This window comes from Halichoerus grypus, chromosome 11 (assembly GCF_964656455.1).
Source record: "Halichoerus grypus chromosome 11, mHalGry1.hap1.1, whole genome shotgun sequence".
In the NCBI taxonomy this organism is placed as follows: domain Eukaryota; kingdom Metazoa; phylum Chordata; class Mammalia; order Carnivora; family Phocidae; genus Halichoerus; species Halichoerus grypus.
The window spans coordinates 44,764,169-44,783,757 of NC_135722.1; the positions used below are offsets into that span (position 1 = coordinate 44,764,169).

Below are 19,589 nucleotides of genomic sequence, written 5' to 3' on the forward strand. Positions count from 1 at the left end.
GCTTAAACAACGGAAATTTGTTTTTTCACAGTTCTGGAAGCTAGAAGTCTGAAATCAGGGTGCCTGCATGGTCGGGTGCTAGTAAGACCTCTCCTCCTGGCTTGTATACAATCACCTTCTCACTGTGTCCTTACGTGGTAGAGAGTGAGCTCTAGTGTCTCTGTCTTCTTATAAGGACGCTAGTTCTGTCTGATCAGGGCTCCACCCTTATGGCCTCATTTAACTTAATCACCTCCTTAAAGGCTCTATTCCAGTAGAGTCACATGGGGGAGTTGAGGCTTCAACATAGGAATTTGGTAGGGGGGGGACATAATCAGTACCTAGCAAGTGCTACAGCAGAAAACACAGAGTGTAAGTTCCAGAAAGTCAGGGATTTTGTATGTTTTGCTCAGGGACAAAATTCTCCTCTTGTACAACGGTGCCTGGCACATAGGAAGTGCTCAGTAAGTGATTGTTGAATTGAATTAAAGCAGAGAAGGGACATGATCTGACTTACAGTTTTAGAAGGTGGATTACAGAGCAGCAGGGGTTGAAGCAAAGAGACTTTTTAGGAGGCTGTTGATAGAGTTGTCCACATGTAGATAATGGCGGCTCGGACCAAGCTGTTGACCCTGCAGACTGAGAGATGTGATTAAACGGAAGCTATACTTAGGAGGTAGAACTGACTGCATTTGCTGATGTATTATTGGATGTGGAGGGGGAGGAAGAGGATGTAATTATGGATGAATTACATAATTGTTGATGTAGGTTTTAGGCTTGGGCTATTAGGTGGACGACAGGAAGACTTAGGGGACAGATGGGGAGGCAGGGAAGGAAATCGAGAACATGGTTTTGCACAAGGCAAGCCTGCGATGCCTGAGAGATACACAAGTGGAGGTGACATGTAGGCAGTTGGATATATAAATCTTGAGCTCAGAGGAATGTAGCTCATGTAATTCTCACAACTATTTTTGCAATGTGTCATTTTTGTCTCCATTTCACAGACGAGGAAATTGAATGTTAGAAGGTGGAATGAATTGCCTAAAGTCACCAGTCCAGCAAATGAGAAATGTAGGCTTTGACACCAACACTGCTTAACCCCAGAGCCTGTGCTCTGAGCCACAGGGACCTCCTGTCTTTCAGGAGGCCCAGGGCTTGGATACATTTCCTACTCGGCTTCTAAATTATCACCTGACCTTGAGCCTCACTTTGCTCGCCTGGGAAATGATGGGAGGTAATCTGTTGGATCTCCTTCAGTTCTCTACTGCAATGCTGATCTCCTTTATAAATCCCATTTTTAATGTGAGTTTGCTATAGGTACCTTTCAGAGATCATACCCAAACTGACAATTCATTTTGATGTGTATGAAAAGGGCAAAGCTCTTTAAGCAAAGACCCAGCACACCGGCTTTTTAAATCTGAATTCCAATGGAGTAAGAGGAAAGCTGCTTAGAACAAATGCTATTTCTGAGTGAGAGAATGTTCAGCATTTCTGATTCCTTTTTATCATCTGAATGGTAACCTTCAGGGTCCCATGGAGCCAAATGTGGGGGTGATGCTAGGACCAGACACATAGCTTCCTCTAAGGTCTGTGCCCCAGGTCTACCAGAAGGCCAAACTTTCCCACCTCTGCCATCTCAGTGACATATATGTCATTGAGTCATATGGCTCCTGATGTGCTGGGGGTGGGGGTGGAGGGTAGTGGTGACAGAGGGTATCCTTTCGTCCAGTGCTTCCTGGTTGCCCTGCATTTCAGAAAAGACCCTCCTGACCTACCATGGGCTATACTCTGAACATTGGTCCAAAGAGTCATCCTTTGGGCCAGTGTCACCCTTTTGAGGGGGCATCTGATAGGGACCCTCGATTGGAATTTGATTGGGACATGCTAATTATCCATTCATATGTATGGGATTTGTTTCTGATTAGATTAAGCTTCTGAGAGAGGAAAGAAACAGCCACTGATTAAAGACATAAAAAAGGAAACACTTTAAATGAGTAAGTGGTTCATCTTCATATAGCAAAGTATAAATTAAACATAGTCCAGGGGATCAGCTTTGAATAGCAGCTGCATAGAGCGGGCTTTTCTGAATACGTCCGCAAGGAGAAGATGCTCACAGCAATTCAAAGGAACTTAACCTACCAGAGAGGGCACCGAACACTCCGGAGTAAATGGATGGGCCAACTTATCTGATAAAAATGACTCTCGGGCTAGCAATGCGAAGGGTTTTATTTGGATTTCAGAAAATTGCTCCCCAAGTCCCTGTGACATTCAAGCTTATTATTATTCTCTGGCAGCATCAGTGATGGTAATGGGGCCAGAGATCTTAGCTCAAAACAAAGACTCAATTAGAGTAGACAGCACACGTATCAATGGGACCCTGATTTGGAACTTAGCCAATACTTCTTAGAGCATGGGGCTTCTATAGTTTTGGTTCTATAGAAATGCCTGGACAGGAATTAGCCAGCCTTCCCAGCCTCGTGTGTGAGAAGCTGTGAGGATCATCCCTGTCATGTTACCTGACCAAGGCTGGGGTATGGCTGCAGCCCTGGGCTCATCTGGCTCATTCCAGAATTAGTGGAGCGGCCCCGGGGCTGCTACCTAGCCATCTGAGCAACCTGAGCTGTGCGTGAACTCCAAGCCCCAGCCTTTTCCTCTTCCGCCCTGCTGGCTTCTCTCTTGGTTTTCTGACCTCTGCTCTGGGTCTGAACATGAAGCAGACTCTCACCTACATCCTGTTTTGCAAGGGTCCTAACACCTGCCTTCTCCGGGTAGCTCCCTCTCCCACCCCCTGGGACTAGATCTACTCTCTGTACCCTCAGCCTCTGGTGGGGTCCTGCTCTGACTGGACTCATCACCTGGACTTGGAAAGTCGGTCCCCTTCTGAACAGTCTCTCCCCATGCCTGGAACTCTCTGCTACAAAGTCCCAGTCGATAGACTGAACCCCTGATTATGGGTGCTGCAGCGCCCAAGCCTCTCTGGTCACTTTGCCTCTTTGGCAGCTTGTGTTAATCAGAGCTGCGCCAGTAGCCCCCAAGTCCCAGAGGCTTAACCCAGAGCAAATTCATTTCCTGCTCGCATTAGTCTCCTGAAGTCCCACCCTTCAAGAGACTAATGGCTGTCCTGAGCAGCCATTCTCTAAGTGGTGACTCAGTTTGCTTCCCTCAGGGGGTTCCCCATCTTTGAACTTCACGGTCACCCTGCCTTAAGCATCCAGCAGATCGGGAGGGAGAGAGGTAGAAGTGCTCATGAACTTCTCACACTGGATCCTTACCAACCTTGGCCAGGAAGTGATCGTCTCATTGGGCTGAACTGCTCACATGGTTCCTCCTGACTGCAAGGGAGGATGGGAGATGTAGAGGGAGCACGGAGATATTTAATGAGCAGTAGGAGTCTACCACACGCTTGAAGACCACCCTACTCCTGGCTCGTCTTCGCCACCCTCAGTATGTTCAGGCCTGACTTCTTCCTTTTTGTCATGAATCCAACCTAGCTTGAGTGTGGGGCAATATTAATCAGGCCTGTTGGCTGGTATGAGATCTGAGGTAACCATGAATAAACTCTACTTGGTTGGAACCATTAAAAGATGCCTGCTAATCTCAAGGACCATATGTTTGCAAAGCAAACCTCATGAAATTTCCCATGAGGAAATGAACTTCTGGGGCCCCAGTCTTTATAGTCAGAGCACTGGGGTCTGAGGAAAAGCAGAGTCCTCTGTGTGCGATGGGTTAGTTTGCTGAGCCTGGAGCCATCACTGCCCCTGGGTTTCCTATAGGTAAGAAGCTATTGCAGCAAATCTCAAGTCCCTGCAAAACAGCCTTTTAACTTTTTCTTCATGAACCGCTTCCAGACATTCCAGCCCAGCTGGTCTCTTTTGGAATTCTGCCAGATGAATCTTCCTGCTGCTTTCTGATAGTTATGAAGAATCCCTTTCAAACAGGGAAACTGCTTCAAGTGCTTCTTAGGGCTGACCCCAAATCAGACCCCTTCAGGGACACCTTCCAAGAAAAAGCATCATTTTTTCCCAAGCAGCAATTCTGTCCAGAGGACTCTTTGGCAGTGTTTACTGCAAGAGGAGGGCTTTTGGGGAAACTGCATCCCCAGAGAGTGTTTCTTCTGTGGGGTCTGATGGAAGAATAAGTATTGTCAGACTTTAAAAATGTTTTCTTACACTTAAAAATAATGAAATATCTACCCTTGGAAACCTGGAAGAGCACCAAGGAAAGTACACTGGAGATCATTCAGAACTGACGCCCAACTCTTGATCCCGCATTCATGACATAAATATGTATCAAGCACCTACTGTGTGCCAAGCCCTGTGGAGGCACAGAGATTCCTTCATGAGAGCAAGGTGGCCATGCATCTTCTCTGGCAGGCTGGTACTGCAGACCGAGAAACAAGTTAAAGCTCCTGCTCACTGAAAACCAAGGAGTTACAAATTAAAGCTACAGCAAGAGTGAATTTCATACCCATTGGATTGGCAAGAACTAAAAAGTTGGACAATGCCAAATGTTGGCGAGATCGTGAAGCAACATGAGAGCTCATCTGCGCTGGTGGGAGCAGAACTCGGTATGCTCACTTTGGAAGAGTTTCTCTTTCCTGGGGAAAGTTGAATGTGTATACAACCTATGCCTCAGAAATTCTACTGTGGTGTAAATACACGGAGAGGTGCTCGCTCTTGGGTGCCAAGAGACATGTATAAGATTGTTCCATGGAGGGCTCTTCATTATCCTGGAAACAACCAGACTGTCGACCAACAAGAGGATGCATAAATAAACTGCTGTATGTATTTATACAATGGAACACTCTGGTGATGAAAATAAATGGACCAAGAAGCAAGTTGTGGAATGCAGACAATATGTTTTCATTTATATAGCGTTCAAAAACAGGTAAAACCAGATAGGTAGCGTAGGTTGATGGCAAGGACATTAACACAATTCAGGATAACGGGTTACCTTCAGGAGTGAGGAAGAGCGCACAGTTTTCTGAGTTACTGCTAATGTACTGTTTCTTTAAGCAGTGTGGTAGGTAGACTGTTGTTCCTTATATCATGTGTCTTTAAGTGTACACGTGCACACAACTATCGTTAAGTGTGGGGCCAGAGAAAGGATAGGTGATATGGCAACATGTAGCAGAGGCATTTAACCAAATTTAGGGCCGCCAGGAAGAGTGGGTAGGAATTACTAGGCAAATAAATGTATCCCTGGGGGGAGAATTCCAGTAAAGGGAATGGTATGGGGTGCAGGGCAGAAATGCGAGAACAGGGATCCTAGGTCTGCCCTAGGAACTAAGAGAAGTGGGTGTAACAGGATAGCAGAGGATGACAGATGAAGCTGCAGCAAACAGGAGGGACCGGGTCTCAGAGGCCTTGCAAATCCTGTGAAGGAACGTGATCTTTCTCTGGAGACTGAAGGTGGCAAGTATGGGAGCAAGATGCACATTGGAGGGAGGTTGGCTCCGTGTCTTAACATTGTCCCCATCCCGGCTCATCCTCCACCTCACACCCTTGACCTCAGCTTGCTAGTGGCTCCTGGCATTTGTTTTAGCTTTGCCCAGAACTGACCCCTTTTCCCTTCTTACCCCCATGCCTAGGATGAGGTGAGCAAGGGGCCCTGGGCACAGAATGGAAGGATGCCTGGGAAAGGAGGGCTCTGTGCAGCCCTGTTCGGCATCTTTGTTTGCCTTTATTTCTGACCCTACAACCACCCTGCAAATGAATTTCTGGTCTTCTGCCAGCTATTCTCAGGCCTCGGTCTCAACCTCCATCCTTCTTGTCTTCCTTCCCCCAGCCTGCCTGGTTTGGCTTTCTACTCTGTCTCAGCATTTCACAGCCAACTTAAGCGAGACAGTTACACATAAAAAGATAATTAACAACATGAGCCAAGAAATACGGACCACATGAGTGGTATAAATTATGTGTTTCAGGAGTTTAGAGGAGTTGGGCCAGGCTGGCTTTGGATGGATGGAGAGCAGGAAGGAGGCTTTCTAAGTTAAAGGAAGACTGGGAACATTTTGCCAAGAGCAAAGAGGTCATTAAAAGTCATGAGGAGATAAAAAGCTGGACAGGATGTGGGATCCTGTGGTCCATGGCCGTGAAGTACAAGGCTGAGATGCCACCACTCCAAATTCCTTGCCTACAGTAACCATTACTAATAAATTGTGGTATGCTTTTCCATGGAGCCCGGAGAATCCTTCTCAGAAGGATTCAGAGCCTCAGAATCCTTCTCAACACAGTGCTTCAGAGGGACATTAACAAGCAAATGGATTTAACCTGGAGTGTTATTTGCTGTCCTTGACACAGACTGCAGAGTGATCACGAGTCTGTGTGTGGGAGAAATGGCCAAGCTGTATCCTGTCGCCTTGCCTCCCATGTCTCCCTATTTTACAACTTCCGATTTACAACTCTGCCAGTCATGTCTCAAATACTGGGCGTCATTTGACGTACCGGCCAGAAAACGTAGAATCACAGAATGCGAGAAATAGAAGGGATCTATCGCATCATTGAGTTCAGTTCCTTCATTTGGCAGCTAGAAGAAACTTGAGGCTTGGGAGGGAAATGGGCTTGTTGATGTAAGTGGCAAACAGAACATAAACTCAGATCTTTTGACCTTGACCTTGTACCAGCAGCTCCCAGTCCTGGAAAGGGAAAAGAACCTCACCTTCCGTAAGAACCCACTACATGGCTGTCTTTGCTAGTGGGAGCTTTCCATAGAGCATCTCACTTAAACCTGCCAGGGCATCATGATCCCCAATAAAAAGGCAACTGACATCCAAAGCCAGGTTCAAGTCAAAGGCTAATGTGTGACAGAGGCAGGATTCAAACCCTCTCCATCAGCCCCCAAGACCTGCCTTCCCAGATGGTTCCCAGGCAGATGGTCCAAGCCTTTCTGGAAACAATAATAGGATTAGGGCTCTCTGGGAAGGGCTGGTGGTGAGTGAGACTTTACTCCAGGCTGGGTGACTGTTGTGTGCCATCTATTTCCGGTTCTTCGTCACATTTGGAGGCAAGCCCAGCAACTCCTCTGTGGGTATGTGCAAGCACTGGCCAGGTCAAGGGCTCTCTCTACAGTGAGTTCATGGTTCCACAAGATGAAGCCTCCTGCTTTCCACCATGCTCATTTGATGACTTGCCAGGTTTTACAACGTTAATTTAAGCTCTGCAGCCAAAGTGACTCTCTTCAGTTACAGCAGTGTGCACTTAAATGTCAGAGCTTTGCTGAAAAACCGCTTGGGTTTGAAGGAAGTCACTGTGTTCGGTAAAATCTGGCCACATTTTATGTTTATGGCCTTTATTAGGGGATCCAGCTGAGCGAGTTAACACTGCCTCTCCGAAGTCCGGGAAAGCCCAGGACTCAGATTGCAGGAATCACTCACTTAAATAATGGCTATTAAATGTATACTAAATGCCTTGTGCTGCTGTAGACAACGGGCTCCTTGTCTTCCTGGAGCTTATAGTCTAGCAGGGAGCAGGGGAAAGACATTGAAAGAGTAAATACATAAACGGAAGCGTTGTGAGTAAGTGTGACTGAGAAAAAGGGTGGGGCCCTGTAAGTATTCCAAGGGGACCTAGTGGGCAGTCAGAGAAGGTAATATTTGAGCTGGGTGACAAGTGGGGGGAGAGTGTTCCAGAAAGATGGAATAGCAGGTGCAAAGGCACAGAGACAGGAAAGAACTTGGTGTGGTCAAGAAACCTACTTCCCAGTGCCCATTCAGAAGCCACAAGATCCAGCCTACGTCCAGGGCTGACGTGCGTCAGGTGTCCCTGGTGCCTGTGGGACTGAGCACGGGCCTCACTTGCTCTAACAAGCTCTCACATGCACCCCATATAAGAATCAAGCTCTACATCTTGTAGGTGCTTCCTGTGCCCTGTGACCTCATCAGCCTTCTTGGTTACTGACCCTTGGCCTTCATTTCTTAGCCATGTCTTTGGTGCCCACCTTCCCGGCCCTACCTCCCTTGGCACCCTCACCCCCGAGAACTCGCAAGGCTAAGCCATCACTGTCTCCCGCATCTTTGCCTTCCACCCAGTGGCCCCGCTTCTCTGGCACAATGCTTGCTCTCTGTAGCCTCCTTCTGGTTTGGGTCTTTCCACCTCCTGCCAGCTGTGACGTGGTCCCCTTCCCTCCTTTCCTCATCCCCTGCCCCACCCAAGCCTCCATGGAAGTTTCGTGATGTCATCTTCCATGAGGCCCAAATGCCAGTGATTTTCTTTCCTATCCTTTGTCTACCATACATGCAAGGGTCTCCAAGATCACCTGTAGGTAAGACTTTTGAGAATCTCTGTGTGTCAAGTCATCGGTCAGCAGAGCCGCTCATCACCTGGGGACCAGAGAATGCGGGCTTCCTCTTGTTTATTATCTCAGTGTCCTTGGGCAGGGTCCAGAGGTGACGGGTCAGACATGCTGAGTCCACATCTTCTGCTCCAATGCCCAGAGACTGCTAGGAACTCAAAGGCTGCATTCAAGACAGATGCCATCACCCTCTCCATTGATGAGTTCCTTTGCACAGGAGGGAGGAGAGCGGGGATGACCTCTAGGTTAACAGGCGCTCTCAGTCTCTAGGGAGGAGCCTGGGGCACCGTTCCACACTGAGCCGGGCGCTCTGGAAGGCAGCCTGTCTCTTGTCTGGTGGGCTTCAGCCAGACATGTGAGTCCCCTGCAGTTATATATCTCCCTGAAAGTGGATGTACAGGAGAGCCAAAGAGCAGGGATTATAAGGTTATTATAAAATAATAACATGCGTAGGGGCTTCCTGAGCCCACATCCCTGTGCGGAAATGACTTCTGTTATGCCTGCTTCATAGACAAGAGGTTAGGTGGCCCACAGTCGCCCCTCAGCAGGCACACAGAGGGGACAGAATGGACTCAGGTGTCCTGCCCCTACCCCCTTGACTGCCCGTGCTCAGACTGAAGCAGGCCCAGGGTTGAACACAAATCGTTCCCTGGGCGACATCGAGGCTGGGGCAGAGAAGTCACCTGCCAAAGGTGGTTCAGGGACAGGTGGCAGAGCAAAATACTTGAATTTAGTTCTCACTGGCTCCAAAGCTGCGCTTTCAAATATTACGTCTCCCCCCCCCCCCAGCCCCAGCCCAGCCCCACCTCTGCTGGCAACCCATGATCTGTCCTGGGCACCTTTTGGCCCATGTCTGAAGGAGACCCTGGGCAGAGGTGGAGTCTGTAACTGTATGTGCAGAAGCCCAGGGATGGAAGAACACACAGCATGATGGAGGAAGTGAGAACTGTCAGCATGGCTGTGCCATGGGAGTGCATGGGGAAGCAAGCCCTGGGTTTGGGGGGCTGGGCCTCAACCCAGGGCTGTGCTGGTAAGGTACAGGGGGGACGTGATCCGCTTTACACCTTGCAAAGATCTCTCTGGCTGCTGGGAGGAGAAGAGACTGGAGGAGGAAGGCAGGAGGGAGATCAGTTGTTTGGAGGCTGTTGCAGAGTCCAGAGGAGACATGGCCATGAGCTGGACAAGGGCCGTGGCCATAATGAAGGAAAATGGGAGTGCGTTCAAGAGCCCGCCACTGAGATCACACCGTTCCTTTTACTGTGCCCTCAGGGCGGATGGAAAGTGTGGCCGCCACCCTTCTGATCAGAAGCACGGCAGATGCGCCCACTCTAAGGTGAAATGGTGAAGCGACTCTTTGAGAAACAGGTCTTGTAATAAAAGAGCTTTGTTACGAATCATGTTCTGTGTTGTGTTGCTGAAATATGCCAAGTAATAGCCTCCGTTCCTGTTGCAAAAGAATAATTACCCTGACTCTTTGTGTTGTCAGTAACATATTCACAGTATTCATGGGCTTTCATTGCAAATCTGAGCAAAGTGAAGGAAGTCAGCATGATCCCCAGAATGTATAGGTCATGGAAATGAAGGTGCACAGCCTGGGGCCTTCCATGGCTTCCTCTCTTCCGTGAGCTTCGGTGGGGATCAGAGAGATCCTTTTCTCTTCGGTACCAGTTGTGTGGCCTTGACCAAGGGACAGCCTTTAGTCTCAGTTTCCCCATCTGAAACTGGAGACATTAACAACGGCCTCACAGGGTTATTCTGAAGATCCTGCTGAATATAATTTGTGTAGTAATAGCTGAGCTGATGGCATGCTTATTATGTGCCAGGCATTTTCCTAAGCACTGTGTATATAATCACTTTAATCTCCTCGGTAACCTCATGAGAGAGGCGCTATTATAATCCCCATTTGAGAGGAGGAAACTGAAACACAGCGAGATTGAGTGACTCACCCAAGGTCATGCAGCTAGCATGAAACAGAGCCAGGATTTAAATCCAAGTAGTCTGGTTCCAAATCCTCTGCTCATAACCACCACACTGTGCCGCCTGCCCACACACAATCCAGTGCCTGGCACACGGTAGACACCCAGTGGGAATGCTCGTTTCCTTTCCATTGGCTCTAAATAATATACTAAATGCAAGACAAGCTCAGAAAGTGAAAAGACGATCAGTTAGCCTTCCAACTCTGACAGCCCGGAGCAACCAACCAGCTGGTGTGAAATAGGCAGAAAAGGCATTCTCTTCCTAACTCCAGAGGTAATTAAGCAAAATCCAGAGTTGACCTTAGAGTACACTTATCTCGATGAACACTGAGAAATGTACAGAATTGTTGAATCATTACATTGTATACCTGAAACTAACATAACACTGTATGTTAACTATACTTGAATAAAAAAACAGGAAAAAAAAGCAAAGTTGACTTTATCTTGGGTGAAGACTTATGGTCGTTGGTGGAGACGTGTTGTAAGTGTGAACATTATCTACCAAACTGTCCAGTTGACAGGACCCGACAAGCAGCCTCTGCTGTCCACCCAGAGATGATGATTGTGTTCCCTCAGAAGCCTCATTCATCAGCTCTGGCCCAGTATTTCAGATTCATCCCACATTTATGAAGCATCAATCACTTACTGATTGAGTGATTAAATACCATCAGCCATATATTTATTCAACGAGTACTTACAAAGTATTTCTATGTACCAGGCCTTGTGTTAGGTGCTAGATATGAGAACTGAGTGAGATATGGTTCTTCCATCTAGGAACACAGAGTGAGGAAGAGAGATGGCTCACAGGTAAGGCAGAAGTCGTGAGAGCAAGAGCTTTTAGGGCCAGAGGAGGAAGCAATTGGCTCTGTCCCAATAATTGTACAAAGGCCCCACAACAGAGAGGTCATGTGGCCAAGATCTTGAGAGATTATATTTTTTCAGCTGGAGAAGGAGTGGCATTCTAAAATGACACGTAGAATGGGCAAAAGCCGAAGGGCACAAAAGGACATGCACGTTCCAGAACATGCAAAGTACAGAGTGGCTGGAATGATTGTGGCAAGACCTCCAAGACACTGTCCCTTGACACTCAGAATAGAAGATCATTTTTCTTTATTTTCTTTTAAATCAAATTGCATCTAGTTCAAGCTCTTAGTCACGGAGATCAGTGAGAAGTTCTGCATGATTCCCTTCTTTGTATCTCCCTCTTTCTTGGGTTCTATCAGAACTCAGGGCTGAGGACAGATGGACCAGAAGATGGGCACCTGGCTCTCTCCCCCTGGTGATCACTAATCTGTGTCCAGGCCCACGTGGTCCATGTTAGAATGCTATCTCTGCTGGGAGGCTCTGCTGCTTCCTCCATGTCAAGCAGGGCGGCAGAGACCATTCTGAAGATTTTTGTTAACTTCTCCACCAGGGGCAAGGAGAACCCAGATCTTTGGTCACAAAAATGTTTAATCTCTTCTTTGCGGGGTAGAAGGAATGGAAAGAGAAGGTGCATTAATTCTTTGCTGGTAAATCCATGGCAACAAGAAACAAGACACAAACGGACTCAACCATCTTCCCGCTAGAGAAGTAGAAATAAGGTAGAGCTCACTGAGAGACAAGATGAGGAGAGCTGGAGTTGTCTGTGCTCAGGCTGAGTGGTCACCTGTGGTCTGGTTTAGTGGCTCAGAGTCAGGTCTGGGCACTGATGAGTGGCTCTGTGTCTCCTACAGGTGTGGCAGTGTGGCGGCAGCGTGGAGGTCCTGCCTTGCTCTCGGATTGCCCACATTGAGCGAGCCCACAAGCCCTACACTGAGGACCTCACGGCCCATGTCCGCAGGAATGCCCTCAGGGTGGCTGAAGTCTGGATGGACGAATTTAAAAGCCATGTCTACATGGCATGGAACATACCCCAAGAGGTAGGAAGCCCCTGTGGGGGTGGGGTCTTAGGGGTTTGCTGGGAAAATAAAACACAAAAACAAAAAATATGGGTCTAAACCCTTCTTCCCGTGGATCAACAAGAGTCTTGGGATCCATGCTAGAGTAGACTCTCAGCCCCAAAAGACACCACATGTGGAAGAAAAGAGGCTGACTGTGAGGTACTAAGCCATGTCTTATTCCTGCTCCTGTCCCTGGGCAGCATGCTTAAAGGAAGACTTCTCTCCCGACCTCAGTATCCTCATTTTATTTTATTTTTTTAAAGATTTATCTATTTATTTTAGAGAGAACTCATGCAGCGGGGAGGGGCAGAGGGAGAGAGAAACCCAAGCAGACGCCGCGCTGAGTACAGAGCCCGATGCGGGCCCGATCCCACAGCCCCTGACATCACGACCCGAGACAAAACCAAGAGTCAGATGCTTAACTGACTGTACCACCCAGGTGCCCCATCAGTATCCTCATTTTAAATGAGAATGTTGGGGGTGCCTGGGTGGCTCAGTCAGTTGGGTGTCTGACTTTGGCTCAGGTCATGATCTCAGGTCATAATCTCAGGGTCTTGGGTCGAGCCCCGCATCGGTCTCTGCACGCAGTAGGGAGTCTGCTTCTCCCTCTGCCCCTCCCCCCTGCTCATGCTCTATCTCTCTCTCTCAAATAAATAAATAAATAAAATCTTTTTAAAGATAGATAAATAAATAAATGAGAACACTGGAGCAGATAGGTCCAAGTTTACTTCATGTTCCCAGGTCCTCAGCTTCTCTGCTATATAAATATACCAGAAATTACCAGAATTCACAAAATGCACCTTAATCTCCTTGTAGACTAGATTCAGGCTTCTCCATTGAACCTTTGACCAGAGCAATAAGGAATGTCCATATGGCTTTGAGATTTCTTGAACCACATGCCTGAGGAGGGGATACACTCTCACAGGGATCCTCAGGAGGAGAAGGGAACTGTTCTGGACATTTTTAGGCTGTTTCTAACCTTCACAGAATCTCCTCATTGCCTGCGACTGTCCTCTATCCCTCTTGTCACTAACACTTACGATGTGCCAGACAAAAAGCAATGTTTCTCTAGTAGATTTGTTCAGCCTTGCCATGTGTCATATGGAAATGACCTTGGACCACTGAGTTGGGAGAACCCAACAGATGCCAGCCATAGGATCCCAACCTGCTTAGCAGCCTGTCTGCCTGGAGATCATTGCTTATGTTGCCGTGTCTATCTGAGACAGCTGTTGACTGCATGACCTCCTTCTTTCCCCTTGGGAGTCCTTTAAGAAGCTTTAGTTCTTTCTTCCTAATAGGGAAATGGTTGATTTTTGCCTGAAGTTTCCATATGAAGGCCCTGTTCCCTGATCTCTCCACCCAGCTAATGTTGCTCTGGCTGAGTGACTGAAAAAATAGGCTGGGCCATGGGCAGGAGCTTCACCACCATCATGGGGAAGGAGGCTTGGGTTGGGATGTATACTCCCACAACCAGTGACATTTCAGCAGTAGAGAGAAGAATAAGGAGCCAAGAAGTATCAGCCAGGGTGCGGGCAACCCTAATGAACCAGCCCCAGGAATGCATCGCTGACAGTGGGAGTGTTTCTAGGGAAACAGCAGTGCCTTCTGGACCCATCTGTGGCTGTGGGCGTTGGATCACAGTATTCTGGGGAGCATGCTGAACACCTCTGTGGGTGTCCTCTGATAGCAAAATGTTAAGAACGCTTGGGAAAGTCCCCCAGGAACATAGCAGTAAAGCATCATAGATCCCCAGTCCCTTAGCAGAGTTCTGTCCATACTCCTGTCACCTTCTCTCTGCACCCCAAAGCTGAAAACCTTTTAGACTTCTCCCCTCATTGTGGCTGCTAGATGTGGAAATGGACAGTACATCCAATGAATGGCAGAGAACCAAGTGAGAAAAGTAATTAGAAAATGATGAAATTCCATGTGTGTCTGTGACACCTCAGAGGGGTAGTTCAAACCCAGTCGACTGGGTGGGAAGAGAGGGGAGTGAACTCAAGAAAGGCAGATGAGGGGTGGGAGTGTCCAGAATAAAGTCTCAGGTGGAAAAGGAAGAGGTCAGTGTGTTTTCAAAAAATCTATCCCTTGACTCCACTGTTCCCTGCTTTGTTTAGATTCTCTCTCCTACCTCTTCTCAGGCTTCTGGAAAGAGTCAACACCTTTTCCCCTCCGTTCACTTCTCAAGTCATATCCCAGGATTGCACCAAAACTGCTTGTGACAAAGCATCCAAACTGCTTAATGGACATTTTAAAGTCTTTAACCTACAAGATCCCACCTTTCCCTTGAAACTCTGTACTCACCTGGCTCCATGATGCCACAGCCCAGTATATCCCCGTCTCTCTCTGATTGCTCTTAATTCCCTTGTGGGCAACTCTCACCTCCCTCGGATGCTTAAGTGCACCCAGGGATCCATCCCTGGCCAACTGCTCTCATTAAACATCATCTCCCTGGTGGCCCCATCTGTTCCTGGGTACTTCTATCTGTTGATGACTTCCTAAGTAAGATCTCTAGCCCTGACTTTTGCCTTTAGTTTCGGACCTATAGCTGCACATCTCCTGGTGCTCCCTCGGGCACTTTAGACTGAGTCTGCCAAAACGGAGAACATCCTTCCCCCCAGAGCTGCTCCTGTTCTTCCTCTGCACCGCAGTTTAGGATACCACCATCTGCCCAGATCTACAAGCTTGAAACTGACCATCTCCCTTTGATCCTTCTTTCCCTCAAGCCCCGTTCCCAGCCCATCACCGAGCTCTCTCCTGTCCATTCCTACCCCCATCACGTCTGAGTTCAAGCCTTGTCTCTTCCTCTGCAAGAGCCTTGGACTGGTTTCCCTGGCTCAAGTCTTATCCCCTTCAAATCTATCCTCCAAACGACACAAAGTTATCTTAAAAACAAAATAAAACAAAAAAACAAAACCTCACAGCAACCACATCATTGCCCTGCTTAAAATCTTTAAAGGACTCTCCACTGTGCACAAGATCAGGCATTAAGCCCGCTGTTTGCCATGCTTTCTCCTCTGCCCGCCTCCAGCCCCCTGCCCCCACCCGGTCCTGGATTTCCGTGGACTGCACAGCCAGTGAGAACTCCAGAGTCCATTCTACACTCTTTGTCTCCTCTGTGTTTGCTCATTTTGTCCTCTCTGCTTGGAATTCCCTACCCGCTGCCTCTTCCCCAGCCTCCACCCTCACCCATTTCCCTCCACCCTATTAGACTCAGTGCCGGTGAGCCCTCTTCTAGGAAGTCAGCCTCAGGGGGAGAAGATGCCCCCTTTGCCTGCATGTTTCTGTCATTGCATCATCACTCTAAAAAATGTTCTGTTGTGTAAAAGTCCCTCAGTCTCTCTCTCTCTCTCTCTCTCATTTTCTCATTAAACCAGGGGCTCTCAAATCTTTCAGAACTTTAAAATCACTTGTGCTCCAGCCCCAGAGATTATGACTTAATTGGTTTGGAAGGGGACCAGGGATCATTTTTTGGAAAGCTCTTCAGGGATTCTAATGTCCATCCAGGGCTGAGAACAACCGCATTAGACTCCAGGCTTTCTGGGGACAGATTGTGTTCTTCACTTTTGTGTCACCAGGCCTCGCACAAGGCAGGGCACATGGTCAGAGCTCAGTGAAACCTCGCTGATGCTTATTAACAAATGGATCTGCTGGCAGTATGCGTCATTCCTTTCTCCCTCGGTCAGTGGCTCCTAAAAGCACATCTGCAGACTGACTGCATCAGAATCACCTGGAGAGCTTTTTAAAAATACTGCTTCTGGGTCTCATCCTTAGAGATTCTGATGGGTAGGTGCCTAGTGTTGCCAGAATCTGTTAAAAACTTTCTGGGTGGTGGTCTGGGGCTGCCAAGTCTGAGTAATACTAGTTTAGCTCATTCTGGTAGTCCTTCCAAATTCACCTTGAGCATCACCTACTCCAGGAAGCCTTCTGTGACTGCTCACCCTCTCTTGCCCACCGTCTTGGCTGTCCCACTCTCCCTCAGCGTTCTGCTTCCCTGCGTGCTCCACACTGTGTGCAGAGAGACTGTTTATTTGTCTGGATCTTCCAGATCTTCTTCTCAGGCAAAGTCTGTGCCTTCTTCCTATTTGTATGCACAGTGTCTAGGATAACAACTGACACGTACTGAAGATGAACTGACAAAGAAAAAGAGGAAGTGTGGGTGCTACGTGCCCCCATGTTTTCCCCAAGAGTGTCCCCAGCTGCCCTTGATGGAGTGGTGTCCCAATACCTTGTGCTCAACCACAAGCACATCTGTTACCTGTTGGCTTCACCTTTTGTCTACAGCATCCCAGCTGCAGGTATAGAGCTGGACCCCTTCGCCCCTGCCCAGTGGCTGCCTTGAGAATTAAATAAGCTAGTATATGTAAAGACTTTGATCAGTGCTCGGCCAATAGAAAAAGCACCAGCTAAGTATTAACTCTTGCTGTGGCTGACCTTGCTTATGCCCGCTGCCTCCCCAGCCCAGCTTTAAAGTGTCCCTGCAGGGCCACCGGCCTCCCCGGTTGCCTTCTGTGCCGAGTCCTCCCCAAGCCGTGTGCCAGCCAGAGCCAGCTCTCTCACCCACCATGTTCAGTCCCAAGCTTTTGGAAGGCCGGAGAGGTCCCAGCTCTTGCATCCCCCTCTGCTTTAGTTGAAAATCAGTTTGCTTATCAACAAACAGAAAGTCGGCCTGCAGCAAAGCATCAGCATTTTCTCACACAGGGTTCGGGAACTCTAGACCCACCCCTGCTTCCTCTTGCCCAAAAACTGGCTGCATGCCCGGGATGACTCACCGCGGGGCAGAGGTGATGGCCCTTCTTTACGTTCGGCTACAAGAGATTGTACGTGTAGCCGCACACACAGGCAGGAATACCGGACAGCTTTTTGTGTAGCTGAGTGTATTTGTTTCCGGGGGCTGCCATAACCAATTACCACAAATCGAGTGGCTTTAAACAACAGATTTTGATTCTCTCAAAGTTCTGGAGCCCAGAAACCCAACATCGAGATGCTGGCAGGGCTATGCTCCCTCTGAAGGCTCTAGGGGAGGATATTTCTTGCCTATTCCAGCTTTTGGTGGCTCTTGGCATTCCTTGGCTTGTAAATGCATCACTCCAGTCTCGGCCCCCGTCTCTATGTCTCTGTGTGTTCAAACCTCCCCCTCCTCTCTCTTATGAAGATACTGGTCATTGCCTTTAGAGCTCACCCTAAATCCAGACTGATTTCATCTACAGATCTCTAATGAATTCCATCAGCAATGATCCGATTTCCAAATAAGATCACATTTGTAGGTTCTGGGTAGACACAAATTTTGCAGGCGACGCTATTCAACCCACTAAGTATTTGGCAAAGGAGGAAGATATGTTTATTGTTTTTTTTAATAATAAGGGCCAACATGACCTTCTCTGAGAGAGTTTGCTTATTTCTCAATTTCTTTTTTTATTTATGTTCAGTTAGCCAACAGATAGCATATCATAAGTTTTTGTTGTAGTGTTCAGTGATTCATTAGTTGCACATAACAGTTTCTGCCCCCAATCTGAAAAGGGTTTGATGCAATTTACAGTAAACACGTGGTACAGATGTGCGGAACCATTAAAGCAGAGGGCAAAAGTCAACTCATAAATAGGAAGAGGAAAGGGGCATGATAAACAGAAATATAAGCTGAGCAAAACTCTGATCCTGGAGTCTCCTAGAAGTTAAAGTAGAGATGGACTTCTGATGGATAGTTCTCCCACCTTCCATTAGATCATAAGGAGAGAGAGCAAACTTTCCCTTGATCCTGAGCATAGAAAGAAAGTTTTCCCGTGGGAACCCGGAATTTAAGAAAACACGGAGGCCTTCCAGAGACAGGTTCTTCTAGTGCCTTCCCATAAAAGCTGAGACACAGTGTTAGTTTGTTTTCATATAAAGGCAATTAACCGTGAAGGGGGAAAGCCTGGGTCCCAGCAAATGGTTTTGGAATATAAGGATAAGGTACAGAGAAGTTTAAAGGGCTAATACTTAACAGATCCCTTGGGGTAAAGGGTGGGGGGAGTGAGTAGGTCACATTTATTGCGAGTTGCTATGTATAATACTTCATAAATATTTTCTCAACCCGGTCTCATCCATATAGCTCAGGCTCAGCGGTAGGTCAGAGGTACAGAGATCAATTGAACATGTTTCCTGAATCCAGCAGAGAAAGACCAAGTAGCAGTTGCTGGGAGGGCTCTGGGCAGGAGCCGAGGAGTAGGCAAATCATAGATGAGGCCATCAAGACCTCCTCAGAAGGTAGGTCCTCGCTGACATTGTACCTTTACAGTTTGTAACTTAAACCTTTGGGCCGTAGCAGGTTCAAATTCTTATATTGCCTAAATTCTGGTAGGCAAAAATAAATGTATTTCTTCTGTTTGTTACTCGAGACCCCATGATCTAATACCAAATATTTTGTTCCCATTACATGCACATACGGGCATCAGCCATCTTTGTGATTTTTCTCAGACGCTTCAAATGTAAACTCTGTCCATTTCATTATCTTCCCAAGCCCAGGAACTTGACCCCTAGTAGATGCTAGAACCCGGGGTTCACACAGCCAGCGCACGAGCTGTGGCATCAGTGAGAGAACTGTAGGTCTCCCCGTCCTCCCCTCCCTGCACTCTGGGCTAGTGTCTCGTGAGATACCGCAGGACCTAGCTGGGCCCCGGCTCCATGGTGTCATCCTCTGAGATGTCACTGAGTCTCCTTCTGATCCCCAGCTGCAGGGACTCCTTGCCGTCCTCTGCTGTGGCATCAGCTCTTCTTCAGCTGGTTCTGTGCCCTGTCCAATGGCTGGTGTGCAGGCCCAGGGACTCCATGTTCTCCCCTCTGCTCTGGGACCACGAGAAACGTGGGGGCTTCTCCCTTTCTCTAACTCAAGGACACATCCATGTCTCCATTACTACTCCTTGCCTGCTATACTGTGATGGCTCAGGGGCCACCTCTCTGATATCCCCCAGAAGTGACAGACACAAGTACTCTCTACACTAAGACCCCCAAGCTGAGAGAGGGTCTGCTTCTCCCACAAAAACTTGGGTCTTAGGAGGCAGAAGGGCAGGCTCTTCCAGATGCAGAGCATACGTTAAAAGTGCAAACTCTAGACCCAGGTTGATGGGGTTAAAATCTCAGCTCCACCTTTTATCAGCTGTGGGACTTCGGGCAAGAGGTCGCTGAAGCTCTCTTTGTCTCCCCTCGGCATCTGTAAAACAGTGCTCCCTATAGGTGTAAATGGGCTGCTGTGCATCATTGGAAGCACACAGGCAGGTCTCATGCAGAACAGAACCTCGCACTTCGCAAGTGCTCTACAAGCCTTTGCTGTTACAATGGTTAGGAATGGTATTTGAATTAGTATCACTCCATCTTCAACTCTCCCCCTTCCCTCCCCCCCCCCACACACAGCTCAGAACCTCTCGTCTCATATCATGAGATAGAAAAAACC

The 19,589-nt window shown here is 48.0% G+C and overlaps 1 protein-coding gene across 2 annotated transcripts in view; it reads left to right on the forward strand.

Moving 5' to 3' along the window:
- Window positions 1–19,589, forward strand: part of GALNT18 (polypeptide N-acetylgalactosaminyltransferase 18) — a 348,769-nt gene that overhangs the window by 281,607 nt on the left and 47,573 nt on the right. The window contains exon 7 of one of the 2 annotated variants that reach the window (XM_036087929.2): window positions 11,960–12,145. The exons of the other annotated variant lie outside the window; for it this stretch is intronic. Within the exon in view, the coding sequence (XP_035943822.2) occupies window positions 11,960–12,145 (186 nt within the window). The remainder of the gene's footprint in view (window positions 1–11,959; window positions 12,146–19,589) is intronic. 2 annotated transcript variants of the gene reach the window in all.